The sequence below is a fragment of the Vespa mandarinia genome, chromosome 5 (assembly GCF_050613455.1).
Source record: "Vespa mandarinia isolate Hongniang chromosome 5, ASM5061345v1, whole genome shotgun sequence".
Taxonomy (NCBI): domain Eukaryota; kingdom Metazoa; phylum Arthropoda; class Insecta; order Hymenoptera; family Vespidae; genus Vespa; species Vespa mandarinia.
The window spans coordinates 9506806-9526565 of record NC_140814.1 but is presented as its reverse complement, the minus strand read 5'-3'; the positions used below and the strand labels follow the sequence as shown (position 1 = coordinate 9526565).

The window sequence follows — 19760 nt, the reverse complement described above, 5'->3', positions numbered from 1 at the left end:
TGTATACAATATAAGTATATTTTTTTGTTTCTTCTTATTACTATTTTTATTGCCATATTATTACCTTATATATTATTATTATGGTAATCGTAGTAGTAATAGTAATAATATGAGATGATTTAAAGAGAAAATCATAACAAAATAGCGTTAGGAGGAGCGCTCGTAGATAACGTGGGAATGAACTCGTGTTTTGATCTTTATTAAAAATAATATAAAATATATATGTTCACTAATTATTAATTTTGAAAAAATAATCGACAAATGTATGTACTTTATATGCATTTATCATTGAACAAAATTATACTGTTGCTGTGTTCTATCTAGTAGAGATCACCGCGAAATTCACGTCAGCCATCAATGGAGGAAATAAATATAAGAGATTGAATAATAACATCTTACTAAATTATCTAATAAGGAAAAAAAGAGTAAATTAATTCATTATTTTCGTTTACATCGATACAATAAAAAGAAATCATTGGGAATCATTTTAACCTGGAATCTATATTTCCTAAATTACGAATATAGATGCTTACCAATGTACAATACACATTGCTTATAGAATCTCTATCTTTATATTCTATAAAATCTAAAAGAAGCTACAAATTTTTCCCAAATTTTACAATATTTTAGAAACTCAAATCCCTTGACATAAACGATTGGACACGTATTTCCTTATTTTTCCCATAGAATCATTTGGTCAAAGCTCATTAAAATGATCGAGTGAGGAGTTTCTGTAGCTTCTCCGAGTGAGCATCGTGAAACCCATTTTTTTGCGTTTGAAAATGTTTAGAAAATCTAAGCATCAGTTATTTACATACACAACTAAGCAGGCAATCACTACTTCACGGACATACATCATTCAAGCATATAAAAATTAGTAGTGGATGTACGAGCTTCATCTCTTTTGTCGAAAATTTCGATGTAGTACTAAACTTTTTTTTCGTGAAAAATGTTGAAAACAACATTAACGCCATTAAGGAGAACAGATGTAATTCTCTATCAATTTTAATGAACAAAGTCTCATTTTAAAGAGGAAGATTTAATTTACGGCACTGTTCCGGCGGAATTTAGAAAAAATCGTGATAATTTTTTTCAAAGGAAATAAAGCGAAAAGTATCATTCTGGGACGAGAGATAGCGTATGCATTTGCATGCGTGCGTATGTGCATGTGTTTTGAATGAATATTACGACAAGGAAAAAGAGGCATTGAGATTTACTATATTATTTATTAATATCTTTAGAAAATAGAATATGAAACATTAATAACAGATAGATGATAGTGATAACAACAGAATAATTTATTTATGAGTCCATTTGGAATTGTTTACATCATATATTTACCGAATAGATTATATTAAAATAAAATGTTGAGTGAATATATAATATATTTGTGAATGTCAACATTGTGAATAAACATATGAAATATGATAGTATTTTTTTCCATATTTCTTTCAATATATTTAATAAATTGTAAACTGATTTACGACATGAAAAAAAATATATAATATTATGATTAGCGATTAGTCAATAAAATATTTATTTATGATTTTATGAACATTTTTTTGTGGAAGATACTAAAAAAATTTACAGGGAACTAGAATTTAGATAGAAGAATTAAAAAATAAATATTTAAAATTTTATATTTAAAATAGAAACGTACTATTTCTGTTACCGAAAAAAAAATAGAACAAAATCATTCGTTTCTCACAAGTTTGTTTCTTTCATAGGAGAATAATTATAAAATCTGAATAAAGTTTTTTCAAAATTGCGGCAATATATACGATGGTTCAAATGCAAATAAAAACAAAAAAGTGAATGTTTTCACAAAATACATGTATGTTTTAGTGAATATATTACAAGAGACAATGCATTCAAAAAGTGATTCTTTCAATATTAATAATGTATATTTTATTTAATGTTCATTCGGATATAGGGTTACAATACCAAATTCTCGGTAAAATGAAATTCAAGAATTTATCAGGATATTCACCACAATTTTGTCTTCCAAAGAATTCCATAGCATACATACTACACATTACACCGTTACCTAAGATAAGGCTAAACCATAGAAATATATTGCCAGCTTTTCTTGTGATAAAAGTGAGCGGACAGCCGATGAAACCAAACAAAAGTATCATTCCGGGACAAAAAAATTGGAAGGCAAAACACATTATATATTCATGTACGAATGCGGATATGCAAAATACGGTGCAAGTTGCGATAAACCTATTTTGGTTCGTTAAGATCTCAACCACATCTTTGTATACGTAGGCGTAAAGCCAATCGTGCACGACGACGTTCCATGTTCTGTAGTAAACGCTATAAGATGATGAATTCCACCAGTCCTGAAAATGAAATACATCAAAATTGTGTGATAATGATTAAAATTATAAATTAGTCTTCTTAAAAAAAAATGTAGTTCATTTTGTTTTTTACTTTGTAAAACAATCGATCGGCAAAACGCAATACTTCAGCGCAAGCGTTTAACCAAGCGTGTAAAAGACAATAAAATCCACAAAGGAAGAAAAGAATTCCAGGCATGGACGTGTTGATTATATTAAGAAACAATTCTTCCCTTCTTATAGGTTTCATTCCATGTTTTCCATATATCGGATAAAAGAAGCGTTTGCATATGAAAGCCATGTAAAATATTACCAACAAAACTTCTACATAATGCCAGAGAACAAACTTCCATCGAATACTTTTTGTCCTAGAAAAATTCACAAATGTAATTGAACATTACACATGATGCTCGGAGTCATCTATAAGTTTACCTAGGATAATTATCTCTATAGATTAACGTTGGAGCGAAGAAGAAATACAGATACTTCGAAAAATCTGGTATTACTGGCTTTTCCATTTCCGCGTGTATTTTGTATTTAAGAAATTTTGGTGCCGTACTTCTTATGAAAGCGTAACATTTCATTAACATACGAACCTATTTAAAGTTGCAAATAAAATTAATTTTTAGAATTACATTTTAAATCGAAACATTTTAGATCCGTATATTTAAATCGATCGATCGTAGATCACTCTTTAAAAATATGCTTTGTACGAAACATTGATGTATATATTCAGCTTAAATAAGTTTATATTTAAGTGATTATTATATTTATGAAGGTATTTAGTAGTAGAACGTTCATATATAGATACTTATATATGAAATAAATTTACCTGTTCTGTAAGAATTACAGTGCTAGAAGCTACTGGTAATCCCTCATCTATTATTGCTTTAGCTGGAAGAACGATGAAAATGAGCAAATATAATACAAGCCCCGCTATCCATCCATAGTCCCATACTTTTAAAGCAGTTGCTGCGTTAAATAATATCATAAATTATAAGTATAATTTTAAAGAAATGTTTAGCGATACTTTTTTAATAACAAAAACCAATTTTATTGTTACATAATGGTAAAAAGTGAAGACGTTTGTGCGCCCAAATATAGAACGGAATGTAAATTCCAAGTGTCGTTAATGTCATTAAAGACCAAATATAAAGGACTCTTGAAAATTTTCCGAAACTCCATATTATGATATTCATTCCGACATTTATTCTAAAAATAAAATAAAAAAATGTATATATCTACCGACAAATTTATTATGTTGACTATATTTTATTTATATAAATTTGTACTACAATTTTTATCAAAATTCAATGAAATTGAGGTATAAATGATCATGCTTACGATCCACTATCCATAATATCGTATGTAATAGTATTCATAAAAAGTAATATTAGTATCGTTGTAAATATATTATATACCGTCCGCACATGTTTGTTGGTGTTAAAAAGATCAGTTAATAATGAATTTCTTTCAGAAAATTGTTTTTCCGGTAAGATACTTTCCTTTGATGATTTTCTGGAAGCAATATAAAGAAAGAATAATATTTCATAGTAAGTATTTTTCCGTTATATGAAAAAATGATGAAATATGGAGGAACTTCATAGATAAATAAACTTGACAATTTATAATATATTACATTACTTATGATGTACAATGGATTCATTATTTCAAAGAGATCGAATATAGATATATATAGGTTGAACTTATTTCAATGACTAGGCTTCAATAAATTCCGATAAGAAATATTTCTTGTCAAAATGATTTGAATTATCTTTATACGATATTATCGTATTTGTTTAAATTGTGATATAAAATGTAAAAGGAGAATAAACATTTCGTATTTAAATCTGAACGTCAACGGTCATATGTTATCATTATCAATTTCGTGCTGATTGGAAGACTCGTAATCTCGGCAATAGCTCTATTTCTTTAATAAGGAATAAGACAATAATAGTGACAATATGGTAGATCCTCCTTGATGAAACAATTGTAGGAATGTACATGGACATTTATTAACTCTGATATCAAAGATTTTTTTACTTTCATTTAAAGATTTCGTAAATAAAAATTGATATTAATGAATTTTTCATATTTTCGAATAATAAAAAATTAATTTTTCGTATTCATATTTATAAATATTAAATATAAATAAATAATTTAATTTATGGACTTATTATTTATAAAACGGATATGTAAGATTGAACAATTGAAATTTAATAAAATGAATGATAAATGATTATGTATTGAAAGGATCATTAATAATTATATAAACTTAATTTTAGATTAGCATCTAAATAATACCATCATGTTGATAGTATACAGGTAAGCAAATTTCATGACGTAGTAGTACGCATGATCGAATGTATGAATGGTACATACATAAGGCACAAATCAGATCAGTGGACACGTATAATGCCTTTATGATATACAACGAGAGAGAGAAGGGTCTCCTTCAATCATGTTATTAGATTTGTTGGTTTTATTATGCTATGTCTGAACTCATTCGTATATTGTTCTTGATTATAGAATTTTTAATACTCATATAAAAAACATAAATCGTTATCTTATATATATTTTTTTACGATTTATCAAATATAAAAATCAGTAGTTTAAACTCGACTGTAAACATTTTATTTAAGTGCAAGCGTACTCGGGTTTATTTGATACTATTATATATGATATTTTTAATCAGTTACATTTTTCGATATGTTTCTAGATAAAACTAAAATTGGAATTTTAATGAATTTGATAATACGACAAATATTTTTTATATACAAAAGACGAAATTATAATACACTTCATAATTTTCAAGCTATACGAACCTTTTATCACAGTATTTATCACTCAAATTATCTGACATTTGTAATGATCTTTCACGATCAGTTTTGCTTAATACTTCTGATATCATATCGTTAATACGATCATTGACTTGTTCAATAATGCTTTCCGAAATTTCCTACAAGAAAAATGACGATTTTAACAACTTTAATAAATATCTAATATATTATGCTAAATGAATTATTTTATTTCACAATTTACAAATAGTAAGATTATTAAAAAAAACTTATAGAGACCAATAACTACGTACTTGCATTCGTGTTCGTATTTCAGCAACAGTTTCTTCATCTATCCCTCTTTTTTTTTCACTTTTGTTAACTATAAAACACCGCATTTTAAAATGAAATAATTATTCAATTCTTTGTATAAAATATTATATTTCTTAATTATTTAATATTTAAATAGTTTAAAAAATCTATATCAAAAATCTTATTGATCATTCTACAAGTGTTTCAAAATGATCAATCGTAAAAGAATTATTGTTATGTACTTATATGATAATATAACATTGTAAATACAGTTGTAATTATCATTTTATTTCTATATGTATAGAAAAAAGCTTATCTTCTTATAGATTTTCATCATATTTATATATACATATATATATATTCATAATATAAACTTACGTCGTAAATTTGAAATTTCCAAATGACCGTTCATCCTTGTGTTCATTCGGTGCTTCAACTTTGTGATCTTCTCATCCAATATGATTTCACCCTCGCAAGTAAAATCGATGATCTCTGAACAATTGAGTGAAAAACTTGTCGAGCATAAAAGAAACTTTCTTTTAGTGACACAGCACACGCGACGATAAGCGAATGAACGAACGTAATTCTTGTACGTTATAAAAGTATCTGGTTGGAACTATTCTCTGGCGAATAGTAGAACTAAAATCGTGCGCGTATTTCAATTATTTCTTTAGTATTTTTGTTAACATTCAACATAAATCCTTCCTGAAGATATACAGTTAAATTACTTGGATTAGATTTTTGCGTTGTTAATCGAAGATAATAATAATTTTCTGATAAGAATAATTTTTTGGCGACTGTGAAATATTATACGATTCTACTAAATAACTGCGCCTTTACATTATATATACATTATATATATATGTATATATATATATATATATATATATATATATATATATATATATAATACTAGATAAGAAAAAAAAATATTTTCCTTTACAGAATTTATAACGCAACTAAATGATATTTTGTCGCATACAACTGTAAATAAAAAGAAAAAAAAATGTGAAGAAGAAGACATAAATTTATAGGCGATAACGAGGTGTACTTTATTTCATTTGTTGATAATGTCGGATCGACCTCTTAATCGTCGGTTCAATAACATGTCATCCTTTTGAAGTGTTACACGTTTCGCATGACTAGTTAATAATAACGAATCTTCAAAAAATTGTATCATATACATTTCTAATGCTTCTTGTAATGCTTCTAATGCGATCAATTGTATTCTGTTAAAATATGATAAGAAAACATATGATAAGTAATATTTTCTCCATAATATTAATCAGTTTTGTAGATTTGAAAATATTTCAAGTATGAATAAATATGAATACCTGTAAATTGTAGAATATAATTCTATAAAAATTTGTCTAACTAAACGAATGAACGGTGCTCTTGGTATAAGAAGATGCGTTGTGTTTTGAAGATATATAATATTCCTTAATGCGGGTCTCCTGCGTCGTAGTATATTTTGACGTATTTTCGGTCGCTATTAAAATAATTTCAATTTGAAATTCTTTATTCATGGATAATTTAAATATAATCATAGTAAAGAAGATGCATGTGATCTTATTACTGCAGACTCTTCACTGGTCGTAGAAGAATCGACTCGCAAACGCGTAATGTTTGATCTAAATTAATAAAATGAATTACTTCAATATTATATGCAATGTTAATTAAATATATATAGTCGCATCTTCTTATCTGTTCATTTTCTTTTATTTCTGCTTTTGTAAACATGCGAGAAAAGAGCAGATTAAGATTATAAAGTGACATTCGATATAATAACAATAATACGGAATAAGAGAAAAAAAGAGAGAAAAAAAGGAATGAAAAAGAGCAAAATAAGCGTCCATTTCATTAGAAAAATATATAAATTAATATCTTCACTCTGTTTATATATATTTCTATTCTGATATATATATATATATATATATATATATATATATATATATATAAATTTAAAGTTAAAGTGTTATTGCTTGTTGATTAGAAAAATGTACTAACCTCGGCTTATCTTTTCGACGTACCATAATTACAAGTTTTTACGATGTAATATTTTTAAATGCGTGTTTTAAAATATTTAAAAGTGCCTGCCGCTTTTGTGGATATAAAAGTCTTTTTAATATATTATTATTATATTAAATACAAATATATTCTTTTTTTTTATGCTATTTGGCGCAGTAAAAAAAATATTATACCGATTATATCAGCCAAAAATATAATCTTCTCATTCTGATAAACATCTCATAAATAAAATTCGATGCAATTATTTAATTGATCCAATAAACCCACCGTTGCCATTAGAAACTTAAAAAATATGCTGAATAGATATTGTTTTTTTATTTCGTTATAATCCATATATATATATATATATATATATATATATATATATATATATATATATAGATTATAACGAAATAAATAATATAATATACATATATAATATATATATAATATACATATACGCGCGCGTGTATATAATATATATATAATATACATATACACACAACATACATTTTTTTATATATATCTTATATATAATTCTTTAGAATAAATTAAGATTGAATTATCATTTGCATTACATTTTATTAAATTTAGATATAATACTGTATTATTATTAAAAAAATATAGTTACTAATATAAATCTATTCTAAATGCAAAATTGGTTTTATCCATTATAATTTTTTTGTTTTATTCAAATAACTATCTTAATCAGTATAATCTTAAATTCTATTTATTAGAAATTCCAATCACAATTTTGTAGATCTTCTTCACTTAAATTTAGTAATTCTTTAATATCTATAATAGGAATTTCTTCTTTTTCTTCATTATTTTCTAATGATTTATCGTTATTTATTTCGTCACTTATATCCATCTTATCATCTGATTTCAAGCTTTTTTTTGGAGTTTTTTCCATGAAGAAATCTATTTTTAACTGGTCATTTTGTTTTAATACTTGATTTGTTACTTCCACTTCGTCCATGAGAATATTTTGATTGAGACCAACTTTGCATAGAATATTTATCTTTCTTTGTATTAATGACCATAAATGATCATCAGCTGTTTGTTTTGCCACTAAATATTGGATAACAACATTACTGTCTTGTCCTATTCGGTGTACTCTATCTTCTGCTTGACATAAAATCTATGTTTAAAAAATCATTTATTAAGAAATAATAAATAATTAACATTAAAAATGATTCTAAATAGAACTTTATATATATAATTAAAAATAATAAATAATGACATACTCCAGGGTTCCAAAATAATTCTGCAAAAACTACTAGTTGTGCAGCTGTTAGTGTAATGCCAGCATTTGCAGCAGTTATAGAAAAGATAGCTGCCAAACAATTTGTATTATCTTGAAAATTATTGATCAAATCTTTTCTTCTATTTGAACTTGTCCTTCCATCGATCCTTATATATCTATAAAATTATTCCTCCTTTATGGATAAAAGTAAAGAAACATAATTATAATTTATAAGTACTAATAATTACCCTATTTCCATAGATTCTGCAATATCACATATTGCATCTAAAACATGTTGATGATGAGCATAAATAAGACACTTCTGTTTAGTTTCGAACAGTTGAGTAATATGTTTACTGAAACATTATAGTAATAACAATATTAAAAAATAAAATATTACACATGCAGTACATCAAACGTTATATAAGAAATAAATAATGTCTTTACCATACGGCTTTTAATCTTACAAAACTTGATGTATTGTAATACTGAAGAAGTGCATTATGATGTTCTAGACCAGTTGAAACTTTTTTCTCTAACTCTTTGGACATATCTTCCATTTCTTTCGTACCTACTTTTATAAGATCTGGATTCAATATAATGACCTGCCTAAAAATCACTGATGTTTGAATTTTTTCACAAGTATAAATAGATAAATGTACTTCATATATATATATATATTATTATATATATATTATTATATATATATTATTATATATATATATTATATATATATTATATATATTATTATATATATATATATATATATATATATATATATACACATAAACATACACACATCACCTTATTTTTGATGGTAATTGATTTAACACATCAGCTTTTAATCGTCTAATCATACAAGTTGATTTTAGTAGTAATTGTAATTCCTGCATATTTGATGATCCAGTAAAATCCCAGCCAAAAAGTTTTTTTTCTCCTGCACAATATCGAATTCCATACTCTTGAAATCTAAGTGAAGCATTGTGTTAAAACTGTATATAAATTATATTTCATTATTATGTTACATTTAAGTTTAATATTTACCCCATAAAATTGGGAAGCACAAGATTAACCTGAGTATACAATTCTATAGGACGAGACAAGGCTGGTGTTCCACTAAGTAAAATTATATGTCGTGTATTAGATACAGTGCTTTGTACTGCATTAAATCTAGCAGTTTTATTGTTTTTCAAAATATGGGATTCATCCTACAGAAACATTTTTGTATTGTAATTAATATATCATAATAGAATTTTTCATATGCACTGAATATATTTAATCTAGTACATACCAAAATGACAAATCCAAAAATACGCCTTTTAAATATTTCTACTGCTCTTACCAATATATCATAAGATACTATAACAATTTTTACATCACTAACAAAGTCTTTAGCATTGGTAAATTGATGAACATAATGTGCAGGTATAGATGGTAAAAAATTATAAATAGCTTCGGACCATTGATACCTATAAAAATAATAATAAAAATAAAAATAAAATTAATTTAAAAATAAAAATAAATATATACAAGTAATATTTATTTAGTAAAATTTATTTAAATTAATATTTTTTAATTTTTTACCTAACAGAGGATGGTGCTACAATTAACAAAGGCCAACTATCTTTAAAGTAATATGCTATTCCCAATGCTTGCAATGTTTTTCCCAATCCCATATCATCAGCAATTATACAACAACCATTTTTTGAAATACCATAACTAAGAAAAATAAGAAATATTTGAAATACCATAATAAAAAACATAAATTTAAATCTACCAAAATTTTGTAATATAAACATATTATAAACTTCAATTATAAAAAATATTGTACAATATTTACCAGATGCCTTCTTGTTGAAAAGGCATTAACATATCTCTCAATGTTGCATCTATTGATGACAGATCAATAGAAGATATTTCATTGGGTGAATTTAAGTTTTTCTGGAAAATCTAAAAATATAAAAATATCAATCTGATTTTTTACAAATAATCTATTTATAATAAAATTAATACCTGAAGAACAGATTTTGGTATTTGTATTATAGAAAGATTAGATTTTAATTCCAATAGCTTCTTTATTAAATTATCATAATCTTTCAGATGAAAATTCCATATCTTCGTCTTTATATCTAAAATATAACTTCTTTTTATTATTCATAATTATTAATTGATGTAAATATCATGTAATACATTACATATTCAAATATTTTATACAATTTACCATATATTTTACTGTTCACCGTTTTAAATATTTCAATTACAGATGGTAAATAAGATGATATTTCTATTGCAAATCTTTCGTTAGTAATCATATAGCATTTTCCTGTTATAACAGAATTAATACCAAAAAATTTTTGTGCTGTCATAGGTGTATATCTATTATTTGTTTTGTATTTTCGCATAGGCCCAATCTGAGAATTGTTTGGTTCAGATTTGAGTATAGGATCAGTAATAGGCCGTCGAAAATTACTTGCATTTTGTGAAGAACTTTTTATAGGTAACTTTATATTTTGATTTTGTTGTACTTTTCCTGGATCAAATGGTCCTGTTACTTTTGATTGAATTTGTCGTTTTCTTTGTAATGCTTCCAAGCGTTTCTTTTCTATTTCTTTCTGTGTATATTGTACAGTTGCCATTTATATAAATGAAATTATCAATAATATAATTCTTTGTTTATTTAAATATTAAATAAAAGGTCAATGTTAAAATATCCTTTAATGTGTGTACTTTAAACAATTGTGTAAGTTCATCGCCCAAAGATACATAACCACGTTTTTACGTATATTTAAATTTCTTTATCTCGTATTTTTTTGAAGTATCAAAAAGATTGTGTAGAAGTTTATAAAGGCGAAATTTCAATATACTATGCACGATAAAACTTAATAATTTTCAATTTGCCTTCTATAAAGAAGTATATCGTTTATGGTCGCGCCATAATTTGAATTTGTTTATCCAATCGTTGACTTCTCTTTGCGCGTAGCGGTAATGGCGCTAACTTCGGATATTGATCTAAAGGCACTTGACTGCATTTGCAGTAGTTTACGGGATATCCGTGTTCTGCTTATCACATTTACTTTTTTTCAATATTGCACGTTTTATAATTAGCCTTATTTTATATAAATTAAGTTTAATTCTAAAACTGCCGTGTTAATTATAAGTTTTATATTCTGTGTTCACAAGTACCCCACCCATTTACACCCGTACGTGCCAAAAGCCTGTAAGATGCAAATACTTGCATTTATCGTGTTTAATATTTTCAGCATTGCGAATGGTCAGTTTCTAAGTTTATTAAATTCAAAAAAGGAATCTTATCGCAAACGGAATTTATTATATTCTTATTGACAATGTAATTTATTGTATACAATTATAAGAACAGAAGAATATTAAGAAATTAATTTTTTTATCAGGTGCAGTAGGTTTGAAAACATTTGAAGCAAATCCAGATACAAAACGACTTTATGATGATTTATTATCAAATTATAATAGACTCATTCGACCAGTCATTAATAACACAGAAACTTTGACAGTATGGCTGGGATTAAAACTATCACAACTAATCGAGATGGTATAACATCAAACTTAATGTTCAAGTTATACAAGACAACAAGAAAATGATGCATTTGAAGATAAATAAATATATTGATATTTTCTATTTATTTCAACATTTTACAGAACCTGAAAAATCAAGTGATGACAACTAATGTCTGGGTAGAACAGGTGAAGTATAGTCCTTGAAATAATAGTTCAGTTATAATTTATTATTTATTGTACGTTCCACAATTAATTATTATTTTTTCAATAGAAATGGTTTGACTACAAATTACAGTGGGATCCAGAAGAATATGGTGGCGTTGAAATGTTATATGTGCCTTCTGAAAATATATGGCTTCCAGACATTGTGCTATATAATAAGTAAATAATATGCAAAATATAATCCTTTATTTAATTAATCCAGAATTTTAAGCTATGTTGTAATTTTTATAGTTATATTTGTTCAAACACCATATTTATTTTTTATAATAGAGGACAAAATATGGAACACAAGAAAATGATTTTATAAACTGTTATTATTTGACAGTGCTGATGGAAATTATGAAGTAACACTTATGACAAAAGCTACACTAAAATATACAGGTGAAGTGTCTTGGAAACCACCAGCCATTTACAAGTCATCCTGCGAAATTAACGTAGAATATTTCCCCTTTGATGAACAATCCTGTATTATGAAATTTGGTTCATGGACTTATAATGGAGCTCAGGTTATAAAGTTTAATAAATTTTAAATTTATCTTGTTAACACATTAATATTTAAATTAATTTTGAATTAAATGTTTCATTAAATGTTGTATTCATTTTTTAAAAGTGATTCTTACAAACAGGTTGATCTGAAGCATATGTTACAAGAATCTGGTAGCAATTTGGTAAAAATTGGTATAGATCTGACTGATTTTTATTTATCAGTTGAATGGGATATTCTTGAAGTTCCTGCAGCTCGTAATGAAGAATATTATCCTTGTTGTGAAGAACCATATTCTGGTAAAAAATTCTTTTTATTATTTAATCTATTTTATTGACAAAGCAATTAATATTAAGTAAGGTAATTAAATTGAAAGTTATATTACTTTAATTTTCTATTTAATAATCCAGATATTACCTTCAATATTACAATGCGAAGGAAAACTTTGTTTTATACTGTTAATCTTATAATTCCATGCGTGGGCATCACTTTTCTTACAGTATTGGTTTTCTATCTTCCAAGTGATTCTGGTGAAAAAGTAAGTTTATAAAATATTTATGTAAATTTATATTTCTAAATGTTACTTATAAACTATAATTCTTATATTTACTTTTCTCTAGGTCTCATTATGTTCTTCCATTCTTCTGTCTTTGACCGTTTTCTTTTTACTATTAGCTGAAATAATTCCACCAACATCATTGGCTATACCTCTTCTTGGAAAATATTTATTATTTACGATGATATTAGTAACTTTATCTATTTGGATCACTGTGTGTGTTCTAAATGTTCATTTCAGGTAACAAAATTAAATTAAAATAAAATAAATGCAATCATAGCGTATATAAATTAATAAATTATTTTAGATCTCCCTCAACACACAATATGTCACCGTGGGTAAGACAAGTGTTTTTAAATTGGATGCCAAGAATTTTAATGATGCGTAGAACTCCATATTCTACGCCTGAATATGATGATACATATATGGATAGTGGATATACTAATGAAATTGATTCTAGGTATGTTTATGTCAATAAATTGTATTATTTTTATATAAATAATGTATTTAATATATTATAATTGTAAAATACAAATGATTGATTTAACTTTGCAACAGTGTAAGTGATTATCCTTTAGAATTGAAAGGCACAGATGGATTTGAAAATGTCACATCCACGTACAAAAATATAAGAGAGGATGATGCTCGACATATACCTCATGCATCTGGTATGTTTTAGACAGAAAAATTTTATAACAGAGTAAATCTTCAGTTAAATCTTACATTATTGAGCTACTTAATACTAATTAATATTGTGATATTATTACAGTTACTGACAGTGAAAATACAATGCCCAGACATTTGTCTCCAGATGTAATATCAGCGCTTAAAGGGGTCCGTTTTATAGCACAACATATAAAAGATGCAGATAAAGACAATGAAGTACAGTTACTGTGCTATATAATTACATAATTTTTTTTTTTTTTTTTTTTTTTTTTTTTTTTTTTTTTTTTAATAAATAATATAAGTATTTTAAATGAATATGTATTTATAGGTAATAGAAGACTGGAAATTTGTTGCTATGGTTTTAGATAGATTCTTTCTATGGGTATTTACATTAGCATGTATTGGAGGTACACTTGGTATTATATTTCAAGCTCCTAGCTTATATGATACAAGAGAACCTGTGGACCAACGACTTTCTGCAATATCATTACGTAATTATATGTTTCCGCCCAAAGATGATCCTTTACCTGAAGAGTAAATTCTGAGACATAATCTGACTATTAACATAAGAATCAATACAAAGATGTATTAAACATATTATTACTCTTTATTCTAAAAATGAACATTAATTTATAAATATTTTTAATTGAATAATTTAATTACCTATGATAAAACCATATATTTATTAGAGAAAGGTTTACAATATTAAAATATATAATTGTAAATCTTTATTAGTAATTAATAGTTGAAAAAGAGATACAAATACGGATTTGCATATATACGACAATATACGTAAATAATGAAGAAATAAAATTGCGTATATGTATTATATACACTGCTTGCTGCTTTTGATGAAAATAAATAGTTTACATGTTACGAACTATTTTAATAGAATTTTATATCCCATTAAAAAAAATCTTTACTTATCGAAAGATAACTTTATTTTTCATACAATATACAACTTTTTTCATTATTTATAGTGAAAAATTATATTTTTTTACTTTTAAGTTTTGAAATATGAAAATGATAATAAAGTTATCTGGCAATGAGTTTCTATAGTGAAATAAATTGTACATACAGAATAAAGTAAAGGAATGCTTAAATAAGTAATAATTTCAGTAATATATGTATCTGATTAATGAATATTTTTATATTTAAAATTATACTAAAAACAATGTTCTGAATTTTTTTTTTTTTCTTTTTTTTTTTTCCTTTCATATTATATGTGAAGTTGATAATGATCACATCACAGATCAAAGAAATTCCTCATTGAATTTCTATTGTTTTTCCTGTAAAGACAATCATTCTAAATCGATTATCATTAAATCTGGTGATTCACTTGTACTGCTTATAGAACTAGTTTGAGATTTTTTTGGAGGAGTAGAACTTCTAGTTTTTTTTTTTGTACTTTGACTTGGTATGGAATCTTCATCATCTTCATCACTGTCTGATATCAAATCAATGACAACAGTACGTTTCTTCTCCTTTAATACTGGTATAGTAGGACTGCTTTCATCTAAATAAATATATAAAAATAATATATGAAATAAGATGTATTATGCCTTTCATGTAATGTATCGTCATATTTTACCAAGTTCTACTGTGTCCACATCTATCTTACGATCTTGTAAGTTAGTCGCCACTTTTGTTTCGGTTTTATCTCTGTCTTTCTCTTTTCTTAGCACTAAATTTTCCCAAGAACCATCTTGAAGCAATTGTATTTCATTAACATCTGGTAATAATTTTTTAGAGTTTAAAACTTCTTGGAAATATCCATCAATAACAAGATTGTCATGTAGAGCAGGTTTATCGCACACTGGGCAATTCCACGTTGGTTTTCGTTCATTCATTTGTAAAAATAAGGAAGCATCAAAACATTGCAAATGTGAGCATGTTGATGCACGACATGGTGTATTCATTCTCATTTTTCCTAGAGGACAAGCTAAGGATACTCTGAGTGATGTAGTAGCTATTTCACTATCTGCATCTTCATTTAGTTTTTCTTTTACTAAAGATTATAAAAAATATAAAAGTTAAAATATACAATAAAGAAAAAATATTAGTATGAAAATACGTTCACAATATATTAACTTACTTAATCCTCTGGTGTAATCAGAATGTCTAACACCTCTATTTTTTAGCCTTGTTAATAATTCTGCACTCGAAAGTTTTCTTACAAGATATACAGCAATCGCATATCGTCTACCATAATCAGATGACCAAGAAACATGAATTTGATTTCCTACAGTAGGTGACAATTTAACTAAAGGACTAATATTTACTGGTCTTGGGGGTCTTTTTGGTTCTACACCAGGTTTATTTGTAGGTATAGGATTCTAAATAGATAAAATTAACTATTAGATCTATTAGTTATTATATATTTTAATAATATTATAGTTTATTAATAAATACTAATCATTAGTTATATATATATATATATATATACACATCAATTAAATAGTTGTTATTTTGATAAATTATATTGTTTTAATAATAAAAAATATCGTATTTAGGCTTTACTTACAGGTAACTGACAAAGTTTTCCATTAACTTTTACAACAATATTCGGTGGAAAGTAATCCTCTTGTTCGCATGATGTTTCTTGTAAACAAAACCTCATCTGTACCTATATATTATATCCCAAAATAAAATAAAAAAAATATGACGTTAATATGACGTCAATAATTTATATAGGATGTCTGAAATAAAGTAATTTACCTGTACCATGTAATCCATTTTGCTTCCTGCACGACAATCTCGAGAACTAGCTATGTCAGTTGACTGTTGTGGTGTTAAATGAAACATAAATGTATTTTCTTGTACTCTTACTGATCCTTGTGGCATTAAACTAGATGGCTTCAATAATTCTGCTAATAAATCAAAAAAAGGTAATTTTTTCAATTTGACATCTGGATGAACAGGATATTGTCCTGATGGTATCTGTAATGGTACTGGTAGCACTTTAGGTGCATATGGATATGGATTGTATGTTGCATTTGTTCTCTAAAATATTAAACTCAAATGAGTTAATACAAATTATTATAAAACAATATGTACTATATACAATAGTATTTTACTTGTGGTGCTACGCTTGTGTAACCTGGAGATTGATATACAGGAGTAGTCCTAGGATTTTTAGGTAAAGATGCTTGATGTGCGGGTGGAAGTTCTTTTTCAGTAGAAACCGAACTTTGTGTTTGCTGCTGTTGTCCGATAGTTTGTCTATAAGCATTTTATGTAAGTACATTACATTAATAACATTTAAAATATTTTACCTAGGAAAACAATTAATGCATTTACCTTGTATAATAACTTCTAGAATGCATACTTTGATCAATTTGAGTATCTCCAGTTCCATCAGTTTGAACATACATTTGATGTGCTGCTAATTGATCAGCTCTATATAAATTAATAGAATTGTATATTTTCTAATATATATACAATTATAGTATATAATAATCATAAATTAATTTATATTAAATATATATGAACGCATGTACACTATTTGTTATATTGAAATAATTAATTAAAAAAAAATTATTATTAATTTGATGTCAATAAATTTCTCTCTCATATTATGAAAGAATAAATCACTAAATTATATAAAACTCAAACATACCATACAATGTAAAATTTGGGTTATTTGCTAGTAGTACTTTTAATTTTTACTCTAACAAAGTTTGCTTTTATATTTTAATAATATGAAAAATATATAGCAAATTTAAAAATTATTAATAATAATAATTAGATCATTAAAACAGTGTAAAATCAATTTTAATGTTGAGATATATTATTTATGTTTACTTACTGTATTGTCTTGTATAATTCTCGTATTTTAAGCTGGACTGGATGTGATCTGAGACGTAATAATTCTAATGCTCTTGCTTGTAATTCGTTTTTTCTGCCGGATTTATTTCTACCAGCAAAACCCAAAAGCATCTGAAGCTCAGATACTCGGAAACTTAATACCATATTCTGTAATAAAAATCAAATCATGTACATGCGTTTACATCTCAAAATTTTCAAGTTAAGTAGAAGACAACATACTTGACATTGTATAATTTAATAATATAATTCCAACTAAGTTTTAAATAAATTATAAGATCATATTTATTGGAAAAAAGTAAATACTGAAAAAAAATTAATTATTTATATTATTATAAAACTTTACAGTATTGAAAATTAAAAGCAATAAATATTTATAAGAAAAGATTATTATTTAAAATATTATATCATAATTTTACAATAGTATATTAATTTTTACAATACCAAATATATTTGAGGGGTTATGAGTTCTTATTCCTATCACATATGTACATATATATATATATATGTATATTACATTATACTATATATATATATATATATATACACACACAACACGCGCACACACAAAATATGTATATACATATGTATATATATATATATATATAGACACAATTGAATGTTAATAAACAAATATTATTAGAATAAAGTATTATAAAACAGTGAACATATGATCATTAAGGTCTATGATAAATCTATATATAGATTGTAATGAAACGACATTCTGGAAAGTGGAAATTTTGGGTTAGCTGTCAGTAATGAACAAAAATATATTCAATATTTAACTTCCATTACTTACAATTACTTTCCATCAATAATAATTGATTCTACCATATTTGTACAATAATTACAATATTACGAATATAGCGCGCAACTAAAAACTAATTTTTTTATTCTACAATACTTCGTGTGAGTATACAAAATATGCAATCAAAGTAATAATTGAAACTACAAGAGGGCAACATGAGTGGCCCAGCGTTGCAGATCATTGACTCGTATTCCAATGTGTTGGAACAACTTTTCACTGTTTAATACTTTACTTACCTCTAACTCTTCTGTTTCCGCCATCTTCTCCTTATTGGCCTTATCTTCCAAAAGATACAACAACCCAGCGTTTGCTACCGCTATGGTTGAAAGCTTCAAAAAAATTGATAAAATAAACGGCATTTGAAACAAATGTTAGTTCAAAAATGATTAAGATTTCCTGTAATGGCTGCGCACACTTCATTTATCCAACTTGAATTCATATAATAAAATAACCTTCTTCAAATGGCGTAACTCTGCCATCTATATTCATTACACCAGTAGAAACTGGTAGAAATTAAATGATGATATATTTCTTACAGTAATTTATAATATTCACAAATAAGTTCAATTTGAAATTATAAGATCTTTGTATGAAAAATTTATGGAACATAAATGAATATATTAAATAAATATGAATTATTTATATATTGTATTTCTCAATTAATAAGTGTTTTTAAAAACGATATTTAGCCGAGATGTATAGGTATGATCAATGAACATTTGGAGAAAATGTTATATCAGTCTTTAAATAAATTAAGTAATCAGTGTATACTTTTATTGTTCAAGTTATTATATTCATAATAAGACTTATAAAAATAAGGAATAATTAATATTACCAGCTAAATATTTCACAATTTCAATAATTAATTGAAATCTAATTAATTATAAATTTTACTCGTTACTTAAACAAAAATTCCACTTTCATGAGCATCTAACATAAATATTATTACTCTCTTATGATCAATACTATCACAACTTCATAATA

At 25.7% G+C, this 19760-nt stretch overlaps 5 protein-coding genes across 15 annotated transcripts; 1 reads left to right on the top strand and 4 right to left on the bottom strand.

Annotated features, from left to right (window-relative positions):
* Positions 1-1814: 1814 nt before the first annotated feature.
* LOC118448470 (sterol O-acyltransferase 1-like) lies at positions 1815-5944 on the bottom strand. 2 transcript variants are annotated; one of them, XM_035881761.2, is made up of 9 exons: positions 5810-5944; positions 5434-5501; positions 5168-5301; positions 3687-3860; positions 3406-3554; positions 3175-3314; positions 2775-2938; positions 2437-2710; positions 1815-2345 (listed from the first exon to the last, which is right to left on the bottom strand). In XM_035881761.2, exons 1-9 carry the CDS (start codon positions 5853-5855, stop codon positions 1920-1922), a joined length of 1575 nt encoding a protein of 524 aa, XP_035737654.2. In that variant the 5' UTR covers positions 5856-5944; the 3' UTR covers positions 1815-1919. The 2 variants fall into 2 exon arrangements, with proteins under 2 accessions (XP_035737654.2, XP_035737656.2); XM_035881763.2 differs by lacking the exon at positions 3687-3860.
* On the bottom strand, positions 5806-7464 carry LOC146873024 (uncharacterized). The gene is made up of 5 exons (XM_085657144.1): positions 7439-7464; positions 7008-7062; positions 6766-6920; positions 6483-6660; positions 5806-6136 (listed from the first exon to the last, which is right to left on the bottom strand). The coding sequence occupies exons 1-4, from the start codon at positions 7462-7464 to the stop codon at positions 6489-6491; spliced, it is 408 nt and encodes a 135-aa protein (XP_085513270.1). The 3' UTR covers positions 5806-6136; positions 6483-6488.
* Positions 7465-8091: 627 nt separating this feature from the next.
* Marcal1 (SWI/SNF-related matrix-associated actin-dependent regulator of chromatin subfamily A-like protein 1) lies at positions 8092-11522 on the bottom strand. Of its 2 annotated transcripts, none has more exons than XM_035881752.2 (11): positions 10906-11522; positions 10698-10813; positions 10525-10634; positions 10269-10403; positions 9976-10153; positions 9729-9892; positions 9489-9653; positions 9132-9293; positions 8933-9040; positions 8686-8860; positions 8092-8579 (listed from the first exon to the last, which is right to left on the bottom strand). In XM_035881752.2, the coding sequence occupies exons 1-11, from the start codon at positions 11318-11320 to the stop codon at positions 8172-8174; spliced, it is 2136 nt and encodes a 711-aa protein (XP_035737645.2). In that variant the 5' UTR covers positions 11321-11522; the 3' UTR covers positions 8092-8171. The 2 variants fall into 2 exon arrangements, with proteins under 2 accessions (XP_035737645.2, XP_085513166.1); XM_085657040.1 differs by having other exon boundaries at positions 8401-8563.
* Positions 11523-11669: 147 nt separating this feature from the next.
* On the top strand, positions 11670-14986 carry nAChRbeta2 (nicotinic acetylcholine receptor beta2). Of its 3 annotated transcripts, none has more exons than XM_035881759.2 (12): positions 11670-11884; positions 12092-12249; positions 12357-12401; positions 12487-12596; positions 12763-12943; positions 13064-13220; positions 13332-13459; positions 13542-13717; positions 13785-13937; positions 14036-14145; positions 14247-14359; positions 14472-14986. In XM_035881759.2, the coding sequence occupies exons 2-12, from the start codon at positions 12247-12249 to the stop codon at positions 14679-14681; spliced, it is 1386 nt and encodes a 461-aa protein (XP_035737652.1). In that variant the 5' UTR covers positions 11670-11884; positions 12092-12246; the 3' UTR covers positions 14682-14986. The 3 variants fall into 3 exon arrangements, with proteins under 3 accessions (XP_035737652.1, XP_035737651.1, XP_035737650.1); XM_035881758.2 differs by having other exon boundaries at positions 11670-11901; XM_035881757.2 differs by having other exon boundaries at positions 11670-11955.
* A 179-nt stretch (positions 14987-15165) lies between these two features.
* Positions 15166-19760, bottom strand: Su(var)2-10 (E3 SUMO-protein ligase Su(var)2-10). 7 transcript variants are annotated; one of them, XM_035881618.2, is made up of 10 exons: positions 19612-19747; positions 19013-19279; positions 17952-18118; positions 17444-17542; positions 17221-17365; positions 16868-17146; positions 16668-16769; positions 16239-16479; positions 15735-16151; positions 15166-15659 (listed from the first exon to the last, which is right to left on the bottom strand). In XM_035881618.2, exons 2-10 carry the CDS (start codon positions 19133-19135, stop codon positions 15445-15447), a joined length of 1788 nt encoding a protein of 595 aa, XP_035737511.1. In that variant the 5' UTR covers positions 19136-19279; positions 19612-19747; the 3' UTR covers positions 15166-15444. The 7 variants fall into 7 exon arrangements, with proteins under 7 accessions (XP_035737511.1, XP_085513168.1, XP_085513167.1 ...); XM_085657041.1 differs by having other exon boundaries at positions 15169-15659; positions 16862-17146; positions 19612-19751; XM_035881619.2 differs by having other exon boundaries at positions 15170-15659; positions 16862-17146; positions 19013-19105; positions 19612-19760.